The sequence below is a fragment of the Pseudorasbora parva genome, chromosome 3 (genome assembly GCF_024679245.1).
Source record: "Pseudorasbora parva isolate DD20220531a chromosome 3, ASM2467924v1, whole genome shotgun sequence".
Classification (NCBI taxonomy): Eukaryota; Metazoa; Chordata; class Actinopteri; order Cypriniformes; family Gobionidae; genus Pseudorasbora; species Pseudorasbora parva.
In genome coordinates this window covers 47,244,328-47,264,973 of record NC_090174.1, presented here as the reverse complement: position 1 = coordinate 47,264,973, position 20,646 = coordinate 47,244,328, and the positions used below count along the sequence as shown (strand labels likewise).

The following is a 20,646-nucleotide window of genomic DNA, read 5'->3' as shown; positions in this document are numbered from 1 at the left end:
AGTACTTTTACTGTCTTTCTCTCTTTTCCTCACAGATCATTTTCATCTCGTCATTCCCCAAACAACTCAAAAAGCAACAATTTCTACGGGGTCTGAATTCACTGTTCCTTGCTACTTGTCTCCTGAAATCTGTGCCACCACCATGCAGATCAAATGGTTTAAGGAGACGGACTGTGCTTGTGTCTACAAGAACAGACACGTGATTGAGGGGAGGGCTTACAAAGACAGAGTGAGTCTCGTCACTCACGAGCTGGAGAGGGGAAATGTGTCCTTACATCTAAATAACTTCAGTGTCTCAGATGTTGGAGATTATCATTGTCAGGTCATCAGCGGAGACAGAACAAAAGAGATTACAGTAGGAGGTGAGTATTCTGGAAGATCACACTTCATCAGCCAGTGCTCTAATTAACAATCTTTTCTCAGAATAAAGTAAAATGAATCCACCTAATGTTCAGCATGAACATAACCTGTAGTGTTTTTTCTTATAGTAATGACACTTATGGAAGCACGATCCTAAATTAATTTGTGTTAGGAAATTTAGTAGTTATTAAAGAACACAAATTTTTTACAAACCTATTTACACTTGAGTTACTGTGTTGATAGTGAGGATAAAACCTGAAGTCCAACCTGTGAGTCAGTCACCAACTTCTCAAGATGGAACTATTCAGCTAATGCTGTTTGAGGTAAGAAAACCAACAGGTTCATTCATTTAAAATGACTGCACATAAGCATTTATTTATGTTGTCATGTATAAATATTGCCAGATAAGTTAAGGATATCAGAGTTTAATCCTATTTTTTAGGATTTTATAGGTGTTTTGGGCCCTGAAGATATTTTGACCTTATCTGATATTTGCGCTTATGTCAGTTCCCTTTCATTCAGACACGTTCGACTGACATATGGGGTCTTACTTGGGAGCCCAATTACCTTTGTGCAGTAACAAAACCTCCATTGAAGAATGGCGAGTGAGATTAGCATGCCAAGCCACTCCACCGGAAATACAAATATATAAGCTGCCTGGCAACTAACTCATTCAGTGTTTTGCTGTGGGTCTAAGCAGTCATCTTTACTTGTTCTTCCAATAGCCTTCGCTTGAGAGATATTCCTCTGTTGGAGAAAAGGCAGTGGTGTTTTGCCCTACGAGTGCACAGATAAGTGCAGCTAAAAAAGCAAAACATGTGACATTTGCGATCAGATGTCGGTCACTGCATTGGAGGTTGGGTTTAAGTTCTCTGGGGAAGAAGACTTGGCAGCGCTGGCCCCTTCTGGGAGAGTGGCCGTTGAGTCGGACCCAGAGTTGACGGCAATGCTTTCACAGGAGGTGGTAAACGCACCACTCCTTCCCTGGTGGAGAATGTTTTGTTTCTGAAAGTTTTTTTTGTCCCAAAGTTTGAGTTTCCTTAATCTCTGGATTACATGAGCCGCAGTTTAACAGTGAGCGCGACATGCTGCTTCGCTTCCTCACTCTCAACCTGCTCATCTCACGCCACAGTGAAGGGGTTTGAGGTTACAGGACGCAAAGCCTCCTCATACATTTCCAGCCAAACCTTTGATGGTTCCGTGGAGCCAGGTAAGAGTCACACCATACTCATTGCCTCTACTTCAGGACTGGGTTGGGCCCCAATGCTCTACCTCGCTTCCCCTCCACAGGTACACTGTTTGGGCGCCTGGCTAGCGCCTCCCAGCCTGTCTTGTTGGCTTTTTATCAGACTATCAGACACAGCTATGCACACCCTGGTTTGAGGTTCCTCCAGCACCAGTCAGACTTGGCAGGGAAGTCATCAGGTCCAGTACTTGTGTGCATGCCCCTTTGGTTATCCCCTGTACTGCACAAGGAGCCCATATGTAATGATTCTCCTCGGGTAAAACCATATGTGCATTCTTTCATGGTATGGTTCCCCGTTGATAAACTTGTGTCTTTCCCTTGACAGTGTCTGCTCTGTTTTAGCTCTGCATTTGTAGTAGTTTTCTTCCATATGTTGTACTGCCCCATTAGTCAGTCCATATGTGCATTTTCCACAGGTTACCTCCCTATGGGCAGGATGTGGCCTCCATAGCAGGATGTGGCCTCCCTTTCCATCTGGACTTGGCACGTTTCCCCAATGTTATCCCACCAGCCATGGCTGAATAGGAATAGGAGCCGCAGATATTGACCTTCCCCTTGGAAAGCTCTATTCTTACATTGGGAGCAGGGAAGGGTCATTGGTTGTGGCTTACGCCCCCTCCTGCCTCAACCCTATACCACCTGCTTGGAAAGCAAATCTCGCTCATCAATCTTCATTGGCACATTTTTTATAACCCAAAGGTGATTGGGATCCCAAGTGAGAGCCCATACATCAGTATCGATGTAATGTCCCCATTTTCTCCTTCAGGAGAGGTTACTTATAACATTTTCATGGCTAAAGTCTACATTGAGTTCAGCACAAACTCTACTATAATAATACTTGTCAATTTAAAGAAAGTTTCTCACTGGCATTCTAAAAGCAATAGAATGGATTTTAGGATTTTATTAAAAATTAAATGTATTTAATGTATCATTTATGCTAATACTATATTATCTTAGTATACATTATTTTTTTCAAATCCAGTCAAGTCAACTTTAATTGTCATTGTGCTGTATGTGGAGACATACAGTTCAACGGAAGGAAATGTTGTGCCTCACACAGTCACAGCACCATTGTGCTACATAGTTAAACATACCGTATATTTACATACATATACTTAATCTATTGAAAAAAGTTATCTAACTATATGCATTTACATTACATTTACTTTTTATGTTTTAACATGGTGCATAAAAAAGAAGGACAAAATAAATATTCAGTGGCAATAAAAAAGGTGCAAGATGACATTAAAGGTGCCCTAGAATGAAAATTTAAATTTACCATGGCATGGTTAAATAACAAGAGTTCAGTACATGGACATCACATACAGTGATTCTCAAACACCATTATTTCCTCCTTCATATGTAAATCTTGTTTGTGAAAAACAGGCGATCTTCAGGCGAACGCCAACTGTGACTCAATCGCTGGAGATTATTAATATGTACGCCCCTAACATTTGTGTATGGCAGCGCATTTGTCACGCGAGGATAGCGAAAATGGCAGATCAGGGAAATAGATGTTATGTTCCAGGCTGTGCAGGGGACTTTTCATACCCTTCCCACTGAACAAAAATGTCAACAGACATGTTTATCTATAACCGGATACCGCAACAATTTAATTAAAAGTTGTTCGCTTGCACGGCCCATTTCACCACGGACAGTTTTTCTAACCTGGACAATAGCAGGTTTTACTCAGCGTCTGATACTGGAGAAGTGGCAATTCAAACTATATCCCCGCGAGCAGTAAGTAGTGATTTTATCCACTTATTGACTGTCTAAACAATTTCTGATTAAACTCGAGGTTTCTAAGTGAGACAACATTAAATGTGCACTATGCAACTTTCCGTCCACTGGAGGGCGCCTATTCAAAACAAAGGTGTAGTTTGATGACACCAAGTTTGAGCGCAGTATCTTGGGACATGTGGTCTTCACCTCACAGCTGGTGGAAAATAAGACACAGGCAGAAATCATGTTCTTGGATGCGGTCATTAACGTTACTGTAGTGTAAAGCAGAGCAGGAGTTGTGGGGCTGAGCACAGCCGCTGGAGCGATTGTTACACACACACCGGGTTCGAGCACCGGGACTTTTATTATGATGGGACACAGTCGCCGGGCACCTGCAGTATTTCCGCTTTCCGATCATGAGGTAAAGCAGCTCTGTTTATCATATTAGATACATTTAAGTGTGTTTAAAATTATGTTATGACGTTACTCTGTGCGTTCAGTCGGCGCTGCGGTGACATGTTCACACTTCTAAGAGAAAAGCACTTCTGCAGACTAAAACCGAGGGTAACGCAGATATGACGAGATTGACAGGTGACTCGCTCAAACGCAATGCTGACACGTCCCGGGTCCTTAGTTAAAATAGCAATTTTCTCACAAATTACAAATAGTTGGAAACATCCACAAAATACAACTTCGTGATTGGGCGTGATCGTGATTAGTACATCGGCAATCCCTTTTATCAGATAGAATTATAATTTAGCCTATAGGCTATTTTCATCAACAACACAACTCAGGAGCTAACGTTAACTGTTATTTTAGTTGCTTACAGGTCGCTCACTCAATCCTTCTAGCTAACATCATCTCCACCACTTAAGTTGAAACGGTAGTAATTTGACAAGGCATCGTTTGTTTAAAAAAACAAAAACACATGATTGTTGCAGCTGTATTCACTTTACGCTGCAGGGTCTTGCAGTCTGCAGTTCCCATACCAGACAGTGATCAGCTGGTCAGCACAATCTCAGGGCGCCTGTAGAGTGCAGTGGGTTGAGTGGAAGGAGACGTGCTCTTTTCAGAGAGCGCAGGACGTGGGGTCGCTGACGGGCCCTCTTGAAGAGTGATGTAGTGTTGGTGTCCAGGTTCGTATAACTTAAGTCAGACTATATTCTTTACAGATACACAAAATATGGACTGAAGAGGAGACGAACAAAATGGATGAATCTGCTCTTATGTCAGGTTAGGTTATAATCAGTGTAATTTCATTTCAAATGTGATAGGTCAGATTCAACAAACAGACTCTAATACAGGAACAAAATCAATACAAAACTATTAACATAACATGTTGATATTTCAATTTTCAGAGATGAAAGTGAACAATGTGCAGGAGCTTCACCAAATGTTGATTAAGGCTTACACAGAAAAAGACAGACAACTGGAAAGAACTGAACAGGCCTTGAGAGAGACCCGAAAAAACTTGGACAGAGCCTTAAAACTCCACCCTTAATTTTTGGACAGAGACAAACCAAATCCCTTTTACTAGCCCAGAAATGCTACATAACATTTTTATTACAATGTTTTTTATTATTTTTTACAATTGATAATCATTTTATTTCAATCAATATTTAACATTTGTTTTTTTCCTCCATTTTCTACAATAAGAGCAAAAAAAAGTACATTTGAAATTTACACAACGCAGAGAACAAACCAGTTGCGTAAGTATTGTGTTGTGTGTGTGTGTTAGGAAGAACAGGATGGCATTCACAGTTTCGCTGATCTTTTATTCTTGATGAGGAACAAATGAAACATTCATTTTAGGAATCTCATTCATAAAGAGGCTATGATGTACACCTGTCACCATGTGCTTCATTTCCACTTATAAGACAAATTTAACTCAAAAGATTAAAATGGCAAAAAATAACCACACTGATAAGTAAAATAATAGTATATACATAAAATGAAGTGAAGATATAGGCATAAAAGCAACAATTAACAAGAGCCCAAAATAACCTCACCTCTTCAGTGCATCACCTTTGCAAAGCGGAAGAGGACGGGACATAACAGGAAAGGACATTGACTCGTGATGTCATCACAATTAAAAGCACTCACATTTCAATTAAGCAGTTATATTAAGTACATGTATATGAACAATTTTGGGTGAATTGTAATAAATAATATGCAATTAACAGGAAACAATCTGTACCTGTTAAACTTGTTTATTTGTAATTTTTTGCATAAAATAAAGCAACTTAATAAACAATCATTCATTTATAAATATTGATTAATGAAAAATGCCTGTAAATAAGATTTCTTTATTAGCGAATTGCTAATGAAAATGCTGCCTTCGGAGGACATTTCATGGTGGGAAGGCATCAAGGAATGTTTTTGAAGGCGTAGGCCTACATGTATCCTTCGTTGCCTTTGATATCCCACAATCCTGTGCTTTCCATTCAGTGACAGTTGAGCTGGGGGAAAAAGATGGCGTCCAAAAGTGGCGTTTGCTAGCGTGCGTCTCAATCAGCTCCATAGTTCAGTAGTCAGGGCACTGATCAGGGAGTGTCAGTCCATTGACTTATGTCCTGATCAGTGCCCTGACTACTGAACGGGAGACGCACCCATTGTCTGATAAGGCAGCGAGGCAACGAGTCAGCTTCCTTTTCGGACACAGTCCTGTTTTGTAGGAGCATAGACTGTTAAAAAAAAACAGTGTTGGAGCCATGTAAGGTGAAAGTCATGTGACCTTCATGTGGTTGTATGTGACGTGCTGACCGTGCAACCTGTAGAAATAAAACAAGGATTGCTGACTGTATTACATGTTATTATAATAATAATAATAAATAAAAAAAAACAAGGATTGCAAGGATGCAATGATTGGCGTGTCACATACTGTTTTCCTGCACTTAGTGGTTTTTGATTGTTTTATTATGCCTACATGTTCTTTCACTCACAAATTTATCAACATGATTTAACAAAGTAATATCCACCTTGGGACTCCTGTCATAATTATGAGGTAGCTAATTATTGTTCTTCACTTTAAAGACCTGGGAATGGGACATTCAAAACTCATTTTCATAAGCTTTTAAACTTAAGGAAAAAAGAAGTTTGATTTATCAAATGAATTGTCATTGTATCGTCATAACCGACCGGTAGTGCCCCCGCGTGGACACAGCTGTGCAGTGCAGCATCTCACTTGATAACTGCAGGCTAGTAATGTTTAGTGACTTTATCTTTCGGCTACATTATATCAAAAGATTAAGTGAAGAGGTTTAAATGCTGTTTATCTGGTGATATGGTGGAACTTGTGAGAAATGTGAGAAACATTATAGCCTAACTAAAGTTGTTTTCTTACATCAGTAAACGGCAAATATAATGTGTTTATAAAGCTCAATCCAAGGATTAATGTAAATTGATTCATCTATTTGTATCAGGAGTTAGAATAATACAATTGCTCTTTAAGGAAACCTTTCTGAAACCGATAGCTAATATAGCCTAACATTGCTGATATTTAAAGTGTTCTGTTTAAATTAGGTTAAAAAAGCTAGCATAGGTTAATTGTGAATAGTAAGTGTTTCTAAAAACAGCGATGGACATCTGCAATCTGCAGCTGAGCTGATGCTAGATCAGTTATTAACTCAGCGAGCTGCTCTCGACTTCCTTTAAGCGAGGTCACCTCTTGTGGTGTCGGTGCATAAATGTGCGTGTGTAATTGCTAAAGACTGTGAAAGAATGGAGGATTTGGCGGAGTATCATGGACCCATCAGTAAGAGCCAAGCAGAAGAGATCCTGAATGAAGCGGGCAGAGATGGCAGCTATCTGATCAGAAACAGCACGAGCTCACCGGGGTCTTACTGCGTCTGTGTGCTGTGAGTAACATTACTGCACCCGAGTCTGAGTATGAACTGCTGAACTTAGTAACTGTGGCGTGGCTGTGTGTGGCACAACAATGTGTCAGAGGCAGAGGTAACAAAATATTCTACTCAAGTAAAAGTAGCTACTATTACTTAAATTTGACTTAAGTAGCCCAGGCTACAAGTAAAATTACCGGTCTAAAAATGTTCTCAAGTAAAAGTAAAGAGTAGTTCATAAAAGTTAGGCTACTGACTGAGTTAGCTACTTATTTGAACAGCGTGGGACTCCCCTGTGCAGGTTTGAGATAAAATGAGATTTTCACGATATGATCATCTCAGACCAGGCTAACCATCTCAGAAAACACATGGGTTTCACAGCATCACGGTAAAAAAAAAAACTATTTATTAAAATAAACTCTATTATTTAAATTATGGTTATTTAAATAATATAATTATTATCACCAGTTAAAATGGCGTTAAATGAAATTAAAACGGATTTTTTCTTTTGTTAAACAAATGCTTTATTATAATACACTTAAAACAATTTTTTTAAATTAAAATATCAATAAAACATGTCTAATCAACTAAATTCAATAAATGATTATGAATTTGATTAACAACCTATTTTTATAATTCATTTATTAAAATGTTTAAGAAAAAAAATGTTCTTTTTATGATTTAATAGGCTTATATAAACAGTGGTAATTAAATAAAATGTTATAAACATTTATCATTTTTTTTTTTTTAGCAAAGTGCTGCAAAACAGAGATTTACTAACTTTAACCATGGATTAAAAAATATATTCTTAAATAATGTTTAAATTATGTATTATTATTATTATTATTTCAATAAGTACCTTCTATTATAGGACTAATAGTAATATATTTCTGTCACAATTTCTTCTAGTTAAACCAAATGTTTATTTTGATGGCTGGGTTTTAGTGAAGACCTGTTTCATTTGACTGTTTTTTATTCAAATAAAAATAAATACATTTTTTATTTCAATAAACTCAAAACTTTAAGGCAACCAGGGTACTTACTGTTTTAAGTTAAACAATGTTTTTTTTTTTTTTTTTTTTTTTTTTTTTACAATGTGTAAGTGTGAACTCATGAATGTAAAGTTAATGTTCATGGGTTCCGGGATTCCCTCTGCATCCCAGAAATCATTCGGCCTTAAGTTATACCTAGACTGGGTACTGGGTAAACCCGGCCTGATGTGCCGGCGATTAGATTTCGCTCTGCAACTCAGTCTGGAAACCTGTACATTAATTTCTACTGCTTCTGTTACACATTTGCGGGAACCAATCACAGACTGGCTTATCCACCTGGCACGCTATTGGCGGGTTTAACGCGATGACAGAAAGAGATGGGTCATTGCCTGTTGATCAAGCCTCTTGTAGTCTGATTGGTTGAAGGACTATCCAATTGCATACAGAGTCATTCAAATAATGCTCGTTGATCATGCCTCTTGTGCAGTGGAAAATACAGAGAAGACTCACCAGACCAGTGTTCAATTTTAAATTGAAAAACAAACCTTTAGCTGTTCTGTGTTTCCTCATTTGCAACTACAGTTTTTACAAATTTGATATCCTCCAGGACATCACGTTAATTTATCCAAAGTATTTCCATACTAACCAAGGGGTTCATGATGGTGTTTAGCTTAATTATTATTATTTTATTTTTTTACATTTTAAAATAAAAATGTAAAAAGTAAAATTACAGAAATTTTAAAACCACTTAAAGTAGAAGTAGCCTACACAGAAATGACAGTAACACGTGTAATTGTCATTCGTTACATTGCACCTCTGGCACAGGTCTATTTATAGCTTTGGGACAGTGGGGAATATTATTAATCTGCTATACAAATTATAAAATTCAATTAACTGTATTTCTTGTGACATTGCCTCATTCTCAAATTATGCTGAATTGGGAGCATATAGGCTACTGTTAATATTTCTGCCTTATAAAGATTATCTTATATATAATAATTATTGTATGCAGTTTAGAATTTAGCTCATTTTTGACAAGGATAAAGAAAGTACCTGCAACAAAGCTTGTGTCATTCACAATGAGCATGAAACCACCGTCTCAGTGAAGTCTACATGTTTGTAGAAGTTCTTCAGAAGTGTTGGTACGTCACTTCTGAGCTATCCACTTGATGCACTGTTGGGCTGTTATCACTTGTCGGGTAACTTTACGGAATGAACAAGATTCATTGCATGCTATGATCAACATTAGCATCAACTATGCAATAATGTGTGGTCAGTAGATATCATCGCAAAATTAAGCGCTTCAGGATGAAGCCTTCGCTCTGGGTCAAGGTAGGGCCTATTTTCGATAGATTGTAGCCTATTTTCCCACTTACTAGTGATTTTTTTTTTGTGTGTGTGTTAAAAGTGGTTTGTTTTGTTTAAAAATCAAAGTGTTAATGTGGGTCTTTTAACCCACTCATGGGGCAAAAGGCACACATTAATAGCTAAAATAATGGTTTTAATTATGTCTAAGTTGGTCAAAATAATCACTTTAGCAGCACTATTTTCTTTTTAAATTAATTTTGTTTAAAAAATATACCATCATTAAAATGTTAATTAAAAAAAATATTGTAAATATACATTAACAAAATTATTCTTAAGTAAAGATTCTGAAAGCAATGATCTCATGATTTAAAGATTTACAGTTAAACATTTAACAGTTAAACAGGTAACAGTAAACCATATTTTACTAATTAAATGATTAATATTATATATATATATATATATTTTTTTTAATATGATGGCTTCATTATAAATATAGTGATTATGGCATATGAGTATGAAACGAGAGTGATTCGATTAATTAGATTAATCTGACCAACTAAGAGTTAGTTAAGACTAATAATAGATTTTAACAATCTATATTTAATTTTTGAACTTAAAAAAAGGATGTCCATATAATTTCCCCCTTTCCCCTACAGACCAAAGACATGCAGGTTAGGTGGATTGGATGCAGGTAGGGGTGTGTGTGAGCGCGTTAGGGACGGTATTCGCTATAAAACCTGTGCCAAATCAAATGTGCCGTTGAAGCGGACCCTGCAAATAAGTGAGAGTAACGCTATGATGATGGACGGACTTGTAAGATCAGTCTTAGCAGTTTATGCTACTGGCCACACACTTAAGCATTCTAGCCAGGCAACAGCTACAATACTCTGCTATACTATCTATTATGCTGTGAATAACATCAAGTAATAATAACTTTGTGTAAATCTCCAGGTGTGATGGATGGATTTACACCTACAGAATTTTCAAACAAAAGGATGGCCTCTGGACAATAGAGGTACGAATAGATTTAACACAGCTTTGTATTTTTCCTCAAGTGAAAGTAATTTCATAAATAGATACTGTTTTAAAATGTATGTAGCATGTGATAAGTGTAACTTCTGTAGCTAAATTTAATGCCGCTGCTTTTGTATATACAACTCGTGTAGATGGCAGAAGCACACAGTGTTTTTTGTTCTTTCTATTTGTGGTCAGTGTTTTGCATGCATTTAAAGCTCACCACACAAATAAACAGCCAGAGAATCGGCAATGGACATGTTATGTATCGCCCTTAAAACCCATACGTGTCAAGGAAATGGCAAGATGTGCAACTTGTAAACACACCCTTATATGCTGAGAAACATTTGCCTTTTTGTTTAATAAAAACATATCAAATTAAAACGGCACTTTAAAATGATAAATATTGTCATGTTTTTTTAATCATATTGTTGTACTTCCTGTAACTGATCAGCATTAACCACCAGGCACAAGAGCAAAATACCACAAATATCTATTCATTTATATACAGTCAAGCCAAAAATTATTCAGACACCAGATAGCATTTTTTACGAGTGGATGCAGGACACTATAGTTCATTTATGTTAGTGAGGAGAGCAAAATAAATTAAACTGTGACATATTATACCCAAAAATTCTTCATACTTCATACCAGTAAATTCTATAAAAAATTGGGCCCAAAATTGTTCAGACTCTTTGACCTGACTATGTCTTGCTTAAGTGTATTTTCGGTAACACTTTACAAAAAGGTTGTATTAGTTAAAATTAGCTAATTATTTGATAGCATTATTAATGAAAATCCAGCTGTTCATGGTTTGTTCATGTTAGTTCACAGTGCATTAACTAATGCTAACAATATTTTAATAATGCATTAGTAAATTTTGAAAATATTAACAGAGATTAATAAATGCTTTATTAGTGCAGTTCATTATTAGTTCATGTTAACCAATGTTGTTAAGTAATGTTAACTAATGAACGTTATTGTAAAGTGTTAAAAGCGTGTAAAGGGTTTTTCACCACAGATTGAACAATTAAGCATTGCTTGGTCATTGGTTGACCTAAATAATCTAATTTTGTTAAAGGTTCCATGGTGTGGATTGTTTATATTTTATTTTATGTTTCCTGAGTTGTTCTTATATTGTTAGTATGGTCTTTACATCATAAAATGTCATAATTTAGAAATAAAAAGCATTTTTCTTTTCTGATATTAGCCCTCCGTCTTGAATGCTGTTTCAAGGGGCGTGTCATCTGTGAGACTTCAGTGAAAACGCCCACTGTTGTGATTGGCTGACATCTTTGTATTTGAAATGAGTATTAGTTTATCTTATGTTGCGGAGGGGGCGTGGTTTAGCGAGTTCTCACTCTCCATGCAAGCACTGCCAGCCAGAGAGAGGCAGACGGAGAACTTGGGGATCAGAGAGACAATAAAGAAAGTTTATTTAGTTTGTACCTGAGAGTTATAAAATAGCACGAGTCCCAGTCACGCCGACCCTGTCTTCTTCCTTCTTTGAGTGTTGAGTACACAGGCAGTCTTTTGGTCACGTAAATTCAGTGATCTCGTCATTGCAATGCTATTTTTCTTACAAAATGCTTTGACCACAACTAACAGCAAACACGACATCGATATGAATACAACGAGAGCCTCGTTGAGCGTCATTCATTAAAACGGCAGTTTGGACAATGTGCAAATACACTTGTGAGGTGTGATTGACAGCTTCAGAAATTATAGTGTTCTTTGATCACTCTCTGTAATCATTTAAATAACAGGTTTGTTTCATGCTACTAACAGAAACGACGTAAAGTTGATCGTTTAGTCACTGGCTTGATTCACAGATGCATACACAGCATTAAATGATTTAGAAAGAAAGTCTGTGTGAACCTGAATGAGTATTTACACATCAGATATCACTCAATAACAGACCAGGACATTTCCAGAGAAAATAAAATTAACCCACTGCTTCTTCTGAGGCTCAGATGAAGGAACGTGACGTCATAACCGGAAAATTCAAGATCTGCTCGTCTGAGCTCTCATTTTCTCAAAGACAGCCAAAACTCGGTTTACAACGATCAAAATTTCTAGCCATTTGGGACAATATTCAGGCTAGGGGAACTCATATTAATGTTCCTCATAAAATGAAAATGTCATGCCATGGATGGGACCTTTAAATTTAACATCTGAGAGCTGATTAGTTAATTATAATCCTTTCTATAAAATATATCTCACATTATCAAGTGTGAAAAAACATTAGAAAATCATTTTATTACCATTTTCTAAACTATAGCAAATAAACTGTGATAATGTGTGACTGTTGAAGGTCTGAATAAATTTTGGTTTGACTGTATATTTTACACTTACACAATGAACTTTTTCTCAATGCATGGGTCACATGGTAGTACCACAAGTTTATATTCGTGCTGTCAAATTGATGAATCACATGGTGTATAATTATGTTTATATAAAGACACACAAACACATGTGTATATATTTATATATCATATAAATTACATACATATTCCAGTAATTACATACAAATATTTCTAAAATATATACACGTATGTGTTAGCCTAGAAATCTAGACGCACTCTAGTGGCAGAAAATCTAATCTGCCGTGAGTGTCGCCTAGCAACTCTCAATACACACTTCTGAGCTGTAAAAGCCAAACTCTGGTCGGGCTAATCACATCGTGTATAGAGTCGGTGGGCGCGGGCTTAACATAATGACAGCCGAGTTGTGCTTGCGTGCTACTAAACACAGAAGCTGGAGAACGGTGGTCTTTCGAATCAGCTTTGACTACGACTCTGGAAGACTTGGAGTTAAGCTTTTCTCTGAGATAAGAACAAAGAATGGTACTGAAGTCATTCTTAAAAAGGGAAAATGTGTTCGGAGTTTTGCCGACCGGATACGGCGAAAAAATAATCTGTCTACTACATAGACTGTAAAAAAATATGGATGTAGCGTCCGTGACGTCACCCATAGGATTCCGATAAGCTGTTCTGAAGCTTAAAGTATGGGCGAGCTGGGCGTTGCCATCTTGTGAGCGAGTCATCGCGTGTCACTCCCGGATAACAGAAAATGGGCAAAAAGGGCGGGATGTGCGCGGAGCTGAAGTGACGCAATGACTATAGACGGCGGATAAATGGCTATCCACTTAACCACGCCCTTAATTATGCAGAACTTTAAGGCTTAATATAACGTAAACGAATGAGTTATAAAAAAATTCACCCCCCTCACAGTTGTCATGAAGGTCAAAATTAGCCTTATAAGCCAAAACCACAATTTGTACCAGGCTGTAAACATGTTTTTTTTTCTGCTTTAAAGTTGAGAATTTTAAACGTGCAGTATGCAACTTTTGGCCACTAGGGGTCACTCATTCAAAATAATAACAACAGACGTACTTTGATGACGTCGGGAAAGTGCGTGGGCTCATGGGAGTTGTTGTCATTATTGCCACTGTCAACCAGCGAATCTGGCATCTCCAGCAGAAAACATGTTCACTGACAAGGTAATTGTTATATTACATCTCTATTATTGTTAAGTTTAGTTACGGCTTTTCACTTTATGTAATGTCAATCTAATGAAATAGCAGCGAGCTACCGTTACTTAACAAACTTATCAGTAACGTTAGATAATGTGCGAGACAGAATGTTGTGCGGGCGGTCGCTATGCCAACATACCTATAAGTTGGTAGGCTATGTTGACATCCGCGCATCATAATTTGAGTTACTCAAATTATAGATATGTTGACATGGCATCCGCGATTGTCGAACATTCTGTATATCAACTCTTCAATAAGGAAATAAATTTCAATTTAGTTTATCATTACCAACATAAAACATAGTAAATGAGAGAACCAGCACCAGCAATACGTTGTTTATTGGAACACGCGCTGTCGCTCCCCACGTTCATCAATCATTCTAATAAACATTTGTTTTGGAACTCAGAGATATATGAATAAGTAGATCATTATTAAATCAATATTATATGTAGCTAGTATTAACATATGATAAAAGTGACGGTCACCTTATATTAATTGACCAAGATAGTGGCATATTACCTTATGAAGCTAACGTTACTTTCTCCAGCTACATATAAAACCAATAATAGCTAGTCCATCTGCGTTTTACACATGACATCATCGTGTCACCAAATATACGGATAGAAATACTTTTGAATCAGTTTTAAAAAAAATAGCTCTTTCAGTCTCCAAAAACACAGAATCCGCCTGTTTGAAAAGCCGATACAATACAAAATGTGTACGTATTCAGCTAAACTCGTCTCAATGTGGTCAAGATCGCTATGCAATATGCAAACATACAGCATGTTATGATTATATGATTATTATGTTAGCTGAATGGTTACTTAAATGACCTGTTTATTAAAACGCAAGCGAGATCAGCATCTCTCTGCAGTCCGAGCTTGTCACGAAGATTTCGCCATCTTTCAAAGGCTTCTCCAAGGTTTACACGTCTCTTGCTTCTTCTACTGTCCCAAAATCTTCTCGGGTCATTTTTTTCACCCGTACGTTTGCGCTTTGTTGAGCTGGCAAAACGTACAGGCAAAGAGTAGTCATGATCCATTATCATACAGACTTTTTTATATGGGGGTTCCCCTTATACTGTCTGTCAGTGTTCCTCTTTGAGTTTGGCAGTTCCGCTGAGTTCCGCAGGAAGCAAGACGCAAACGTGGATATGACGTGAAAGACTGGCGACATAACGGAAATAAAGACACGGTCCGTGTCTTCGAATTAAAATATTAATTTCTCTGGATTTAGAAGTTAATTGGAACTGTCGGGATAATGTAAACACACAACTTTAAAAAATATATAACATAGATATAGTGATCTTTTATATTTTTAATGCTGAAACATTACATATTGTGCCTTTAACATGGGGCTCAATGAGATTCTGCTCCCTACTGGAGCCTGTCCCTAGAGGCCAGTTAAGAAATTGCAGTTTACATTACTTCCGTATTGGCTTCAAGAGAGATCGTGTTAGGTTGCCACTTGGTCTACTAGCTCCGCTTCACCTTTGTTGCTCTGGTTGGTTGAAGCGCTATCGCGTGCAGAGGGAGTTTGAAAGACAACCGTTTATCCCGCCCCTCGGATTGAGCCGTCAATGGCGAGTTTCCAGACTCAACATCTTGATGTGGGACTCTGGCTTGTCAGGCTACGAGTGTGTACGTACGTACGCACACACACACGCGCACACAGTAAACAAACATTTATTTTGGATGCAATTCATCGATTTGACAGCACTAATTTGTATGTTTTTTTTATGAGTTACCATCTCTATTAAATTTTACAATCAAAAATCGAGGTATGTTGTTTTTAAGAAATCATTATTTTTATTTCAAATCTTTCCAGGTGGCTCCTGGGATGAAGGAGCGACTCTTTCGAAATGCCAGTAACCTCATTGCTGCCTTTAAGATCCCGGACCAAGGCATCTCTGTTCCCCTTCTGTATCCTGTGAACAAACCTAAGCAATAACACACAAGTTGGAGGAAACACCTCAGTTTCTAACTGCTGTAAATGTATGCAGGGGTATTTCTATGTATGAGATACAGGGGTGGGGGCTCTTCATCCAAGGGGAAATTGTAGAAATGTGTAAAAATGCTGTACATTTTAAGGATGTATTTAAGTGTATTAGATATATCAGGAGGGAGAAAACATTAGGGAACATGATCAAATGTAATGCATTTAATTATTTAAATTGAAATAAAATAATGGTTGTTAACTTTTAGGTCAATATCAAATATAAAAGTAATTATATGCAATCAACAAGATACCACGATAGTTGTAACAACAAATGCTTTGTTAGAACATATTAAATAATGATCCATTCCCTCCGGTATTGTATTGTCAGTCTGCCAATAAACAGAGTTTTCTTCAGTGTGTTCAGAGGATTTAAAAAAAAAAAAAAAAAAATGAAGAACCACCTTGAAATAGCAATGTACACAACAATACTAACTTGCAGACAGCATCAGCAAATACAGATAGCCAGCTATAGATCACTACAGATAAAGAAAAATGGCCTTGAACAATGTCAGATCTAGTCCTACACTAATGGCGATGTTATTTTCCGTCTACTAGTGTGAGTTTGATAACCACAAAGTGCTTCTGTCTAAAACTCGTTTTTTTGCAGATTCTATTTTTAGTGACTGAACTGTAAAACAAAACACTTCTGTGGTCATATTTTAAACGGAAACTTCATTTAGTACCACAGTAGTACCCCCTTAGGAATTTGTAGATATTTAGACTGGAAACAAGACCAAAATATTAAATAAGAAAAGCATTTCTGCAGTGAAAATAAATGTTACAAATAAATCATATATCACCCTGGAGTGAACAAGTGCTTCAGCTGTTCTGTCCAAGTACTTGCACATAGTCACAACACAGAAGAAAGGGTTAACTTTGCATTTTTATTTATAAAAAGGCCACTGCCCAAAGTACTTTGTTTTTAAATAGGCATGATTAACAAACTGCATTAATCTGTGTACATAAAGCCTATCAGCCAAATATACACCACAACTTGTTTGGCCAAGGAGAGGACACTGAAGTTTTTTAAGTACTTGACTTCTGAGAGAGGAAGATGATTTGATCATGAAAAAAATTACATATTCCTTTTTCACTTCAGCAATGATTGTGATCATGACAAAGATGCAAACTAAGATGAAAAGAAAAATATTTCTGCCACAATATTTTTTCTTCGTGCAAAGTAACCGTACTTCAATCGAAATGAACATCTGCAAAATGTCGGAACCGTAACGTGCCTTCGAGCACCTCTTTCACAAATCTGTTAAATATTTGCACGCTCTAAAAATTCAGTCTAATGCATTTATCTCTTCATCTTATATTCAGTGCAAATATATATCTCAGATTAAGATTACAAAGCTTGATGGTACAGCATATCCACAGAATTCACAAGAAAATACATTTACTCCTAATTCTTTTGAGTGTCATGTATAAATAGTCCAGTATCTATAAACAGTCTACAATAGTCCATTAATGATATACAAGTCCATATCAAGTGTCCTACACACAGAACGTCTACCCACAGTGCTGCAGACTTTAATAGTTTGGAAAAGACAAAAATACCGTTCTTCAGCAGGTGATTCTTTCATTTCCTTACACATCTTCCTCCTCAGGCCTCCTACTAGTTTCGAGAGGGATCAGAAAAAAGAAAAAGGACCTGTCAAAGTACTGGATAAATCCAAAACGCTGGAGCTTTGACACTCACTTAGAAACCGAAATGACAGACACGTGAAGGGAGTTTCACATGAAGTGTACAGCCAGCAAAAGCAACAGAAAAAGAGTGAAATCACATGAGAATAAATAAAAAAGAGCAGCATATTAACTGTAAACTGGAACATGTTTATGCCACTGTTTATGTCCTGGGGTATGTTTACAAGAATTCACCTTGCAGGCATTAGCATTCATGTTGTTCGGCTCACGCTAGCCAAACCCCTCCCTACCAAAATAAATACATTAAAATAAAAAATAAATAATTAATTGCATATAACTAAGGCATGTGATGAATACTGGAGTTGATTATGTATGATATGTCTAAGCCCGTTTCATGTGATCGTTTCTAGCAGACCAGGAAGGCACAATTTCCACATACATAATATTTTTTTTTTTTGATTTCTACATTAGGAAAAAAAAGAAGAGTAAACTGTACAGTTTTAGCAAAAAAGAACAAATTTGTCTTCAACAGCAGCGGTGTAATTCTCTCAGCTTTGTCAACACTGATTAAGCAGAAACAACACAAGATGGTGGTGAGCTCTTGCCAAGACTCCAAACACTGCAAATCTCTTGCAGCCGAGGGGTTAAGTTTTGTGACAGTTTTTGAGTCAGATACTTCTCCAGAACGCTGTTGTAAAGTCGACAGTTCCAGAGCTCTGTTGAAACGTCGGGTTTCTGGAAGGTCATTTAAACTGCGAAGGCCCTGAAAGCCTTCTATGCAAATCCTGGAATGCAAATCGTCTGAAAATTCGGAAACACTTAACAGCGCTCAATATAATCACAACCCTCAGGTTTGCAAGATTTAATGCCATAACCAGTTTGGCTCGACAAGTCGAATGATTACTGTACACGCTCAGATGAGAGAATCGGCATGTCTAGAGATGAAGACTACTTAATGTACTGTATGTCTAGAACAGTCACAGGTGAATCATTCTCTGTGCCTTCAGATTAACAAGCAAGGCTTGTTCTTTTGTAAGAACGGTTAAGCCACTGTAAAACAAGAAAGGAAAAAAAAAGAAAAATCTGAACTTGCTAAGAGTGCATCAATGAAAGCAAAATCAAAAGCAATACCATCATTTGTCACATTTTAAAGGCAATAGAGTCTTTCTTACTTAGTTTGGTTGGGGTTTTTAAAAAAAAGCTGAAGAGATATGTGGTAGCTTGGAGTGTATAAAGGGGTGTGTAGGCGTGTAGATGTGTGCTGAAGTGCCGCTGTTACCTGCGACCAGTTTCCACATGTCTGATCAGATGAATGTTGAAGGGGCTGTCTGCTAGCTCAGGGTGTTGTTCAACAGGCAGAGCGTAGAACCCATCATACCCTGAGACACGGCCCTCTGCAATAAGCTCATCCTTTTCTTTATCAGTCCACGACAAACTTCCTCCCTCCCCCTCCAGGACCCTCTTCTGTTCCCGTAGCCATGCCCCTTGCACAGCTCGTATTCGCGCCCCCTCCAGCACACGTGTGCGTTCTTCCTCCGGTGTTGCTCCGTAGCGAATGTTAAAGCTAAGCGCCCCCTGCTGGAGCACAATGTCAGCGAATCGGCGCATTTCCCCTCCAACCATAGCACTTATCTGGGACACTGAGACGTTCACGCCATTCTCCAACACTCTGACGCCGCCTCCGGCACCGCCCCCAGCCACTCCCAGATCTGCCTCCAGGGGGCCGGCCTTGGTAAAATAGTGTGTGTCACGCCCTTCCACCGTGAAATGGAGGCCTCGCAGGTATATAGCACCATTTAGCACAGCCGCCACGCGACGGCTGTCCTCGCTTGCCACGCCGATTATTTCAGTCGCCACCACTCCATCGCGGATGGCGAATTTCACACCTTTGCCGAAAATTGAAGAAATGGCAGAGAAAATTGGCCTGCGGCCCTGCCGACCTCCGATTTTCCCATTGGCTGGCGTCATAGGGAGGCGATCCAGTGAAATAAAGTTTTTCAAGTGCTTCTGAAGGTCACACTGGATGCCAAGTACAATCTGAGGTGAGATGTTATGATGGTTATCATTAGTCTTGTTTGATTGGTACATAAAATTAAATCTTAAAGGAATAGTTTACCAAAAAAAAAAAACACTAACCATTATGGCCGGATTGAGTTGGTAAGTTCTATTAGATATTGCTGCCAATTTAATAAATATGTCAAGGAGATATCTATCATATTACTTGTATAATACTTTTAAGAGTTTTTTTTAGCTATTGAAACTTGGCCCCAATCCTGATTCATTTTTGTTATCACTTTTGTGTTCAAAAGAGAAAAGTCACCAAAAGTCCAAAGAGTTTGGACCAACATTATTATTTTTGTTATAATTATTATTACTTGATAAATGATGATGGCACAACAAAAAGAAAATGTCATTTTTAGGTAAACTACTTTAAAACTAGAGTCGACCAATTGGCAATGAGTCTGGAAGCTCCTGATTTCATTCATCCAGTTGGTGATGAATGCTGTACTGTGGAAAACTCCACTTACCTTGCTGGTGTCCCAGGTTTGTGTGCGGATCTGTGTGGCCATCATCTCATATGTTTGCTCTGTGTTCTCCACCTTTGGTTTGGAGAACCCTGGAACCACATTATGAAGCTGGAACCCAAAGAGCTGCAGCCAGCTACTGATATCTGCGAAGAAATATATGCAAAATACTGTAAAGCTGTTTAAGATTTTTGGTAAGTTTTATAAAGAAAGTCTTAGATTTTAAAGTTGATTTTCAGAACTTGCTGGTTATGGTAAAATAATACATAAGGATATTATTTCATAGGCATGAAACTCATGGGATATTACTGAATTGCCAGTGCATTGCATGATTTATTTATTAACAGCATTAATGTGATTGGATGTAAAAGTTACTGATTAAGATGCAATCAGTAACTTATTTCTAAATTGATTTATTTTTTGTGCCAATTTAGAAATTAATTAGGGATTGTGTCAAAAA

The 20,646-nt window shown here is 37.6% G+C and overlaps 3 protein-coding genes across 3 annotated transcripts in view; 2 read left to right on the top strand and 1 right to left on the bottom strand.

The window, feature by feature from the left end:
* The window catches only part of LOC137071649 (butyrophilin-like protein 2), a 14,747-nt gene extending 8,691 nt beyond the window's left edge, over positions 1–6,056 (top strand). The window contains exons 12-15 of the mRNA XM_067439831.1: positions 36–362; positions 604–683; positions 4,501–4,561; positions 4,687–6,056. Of these exons, the coding sequence (XP_067295932.1) occupies positions 36–362; positions 604–683; positions 4,501–4,561; positions 4,687–4,829 (611 nt within the window). The 3' untranslated portion in view covers positions 4,830–6,056. The remainder of the gene's footprint in view (positions 1–35; positions 363–603; positions 684–4,500; positions 4,562–4,686) is intronic.
* Positions 6,057–6,912: 856 nt separating this feature from the next.
* On the top strand, positions 6,913–16,791 carry sh2d1aa (SH2 domain containing 1A duplicate a). The gene is made up of 3 exons (XM_067439230.1): positions 6,913–7,185; positions 10,419–10,482; positions 15,844–16,791. The coding sequence occupies exons 1-3, from the start codon at positions 7,049–7,051 to the stop codon at positions 15,964–15,966; spliced, it is 324 nt and encodes a 107-aa protein (XP_067295331.1). The 5' UTR covers positions 6,913–7,048; the 3' UTR covers positions 15,967–16,791.
* Positions 16,792–16,884: 93 nt separating this feature from the next.
* tenm1 (teneurin transmembrane protein 1) overlaps positions 16,885–20,646 on the bottom strand; it is a 209,271-nt gene continuing 205,509 nt past the window's right edge. Inside the window, 3 exon segments of the mRNA XM_067439223.1 lie at positions 16,885–18,711; positions 18,941–19,698; positions 20,190–20,332. Of these exon segments, the coding sequence (XP_067295324.1) occupies positions 18,639–18,711; positions 18,941–19,698; positions 20,190–20,332 (974 nt within the window). The 3' untranslated portion in view covers positions 16,885–18,638.

Coding starts and splice junctions, on each gene's coding strand:
- sh2d1aa (XM_067439230.1), top strand. CDS start 7,049: ATGGAGGATTTGGCGGAGTATCATGGACCCATCAGTAAGAGCCAAGCA. Junction 7,186..10,418: donor TCTTACTGCGTCTGTGTGCT/GTGAGTAACATT, acceptor GTAAATCTCCAG/GTGTGATGGATGGATTTACA. Junction 10,483..15,843: donor ATGGCCTCTGGACAATAGAG/GTACGAATAGAT, acceptor AAATCTTTCCAG/GTGGCTCCTGGGATGAAGGA.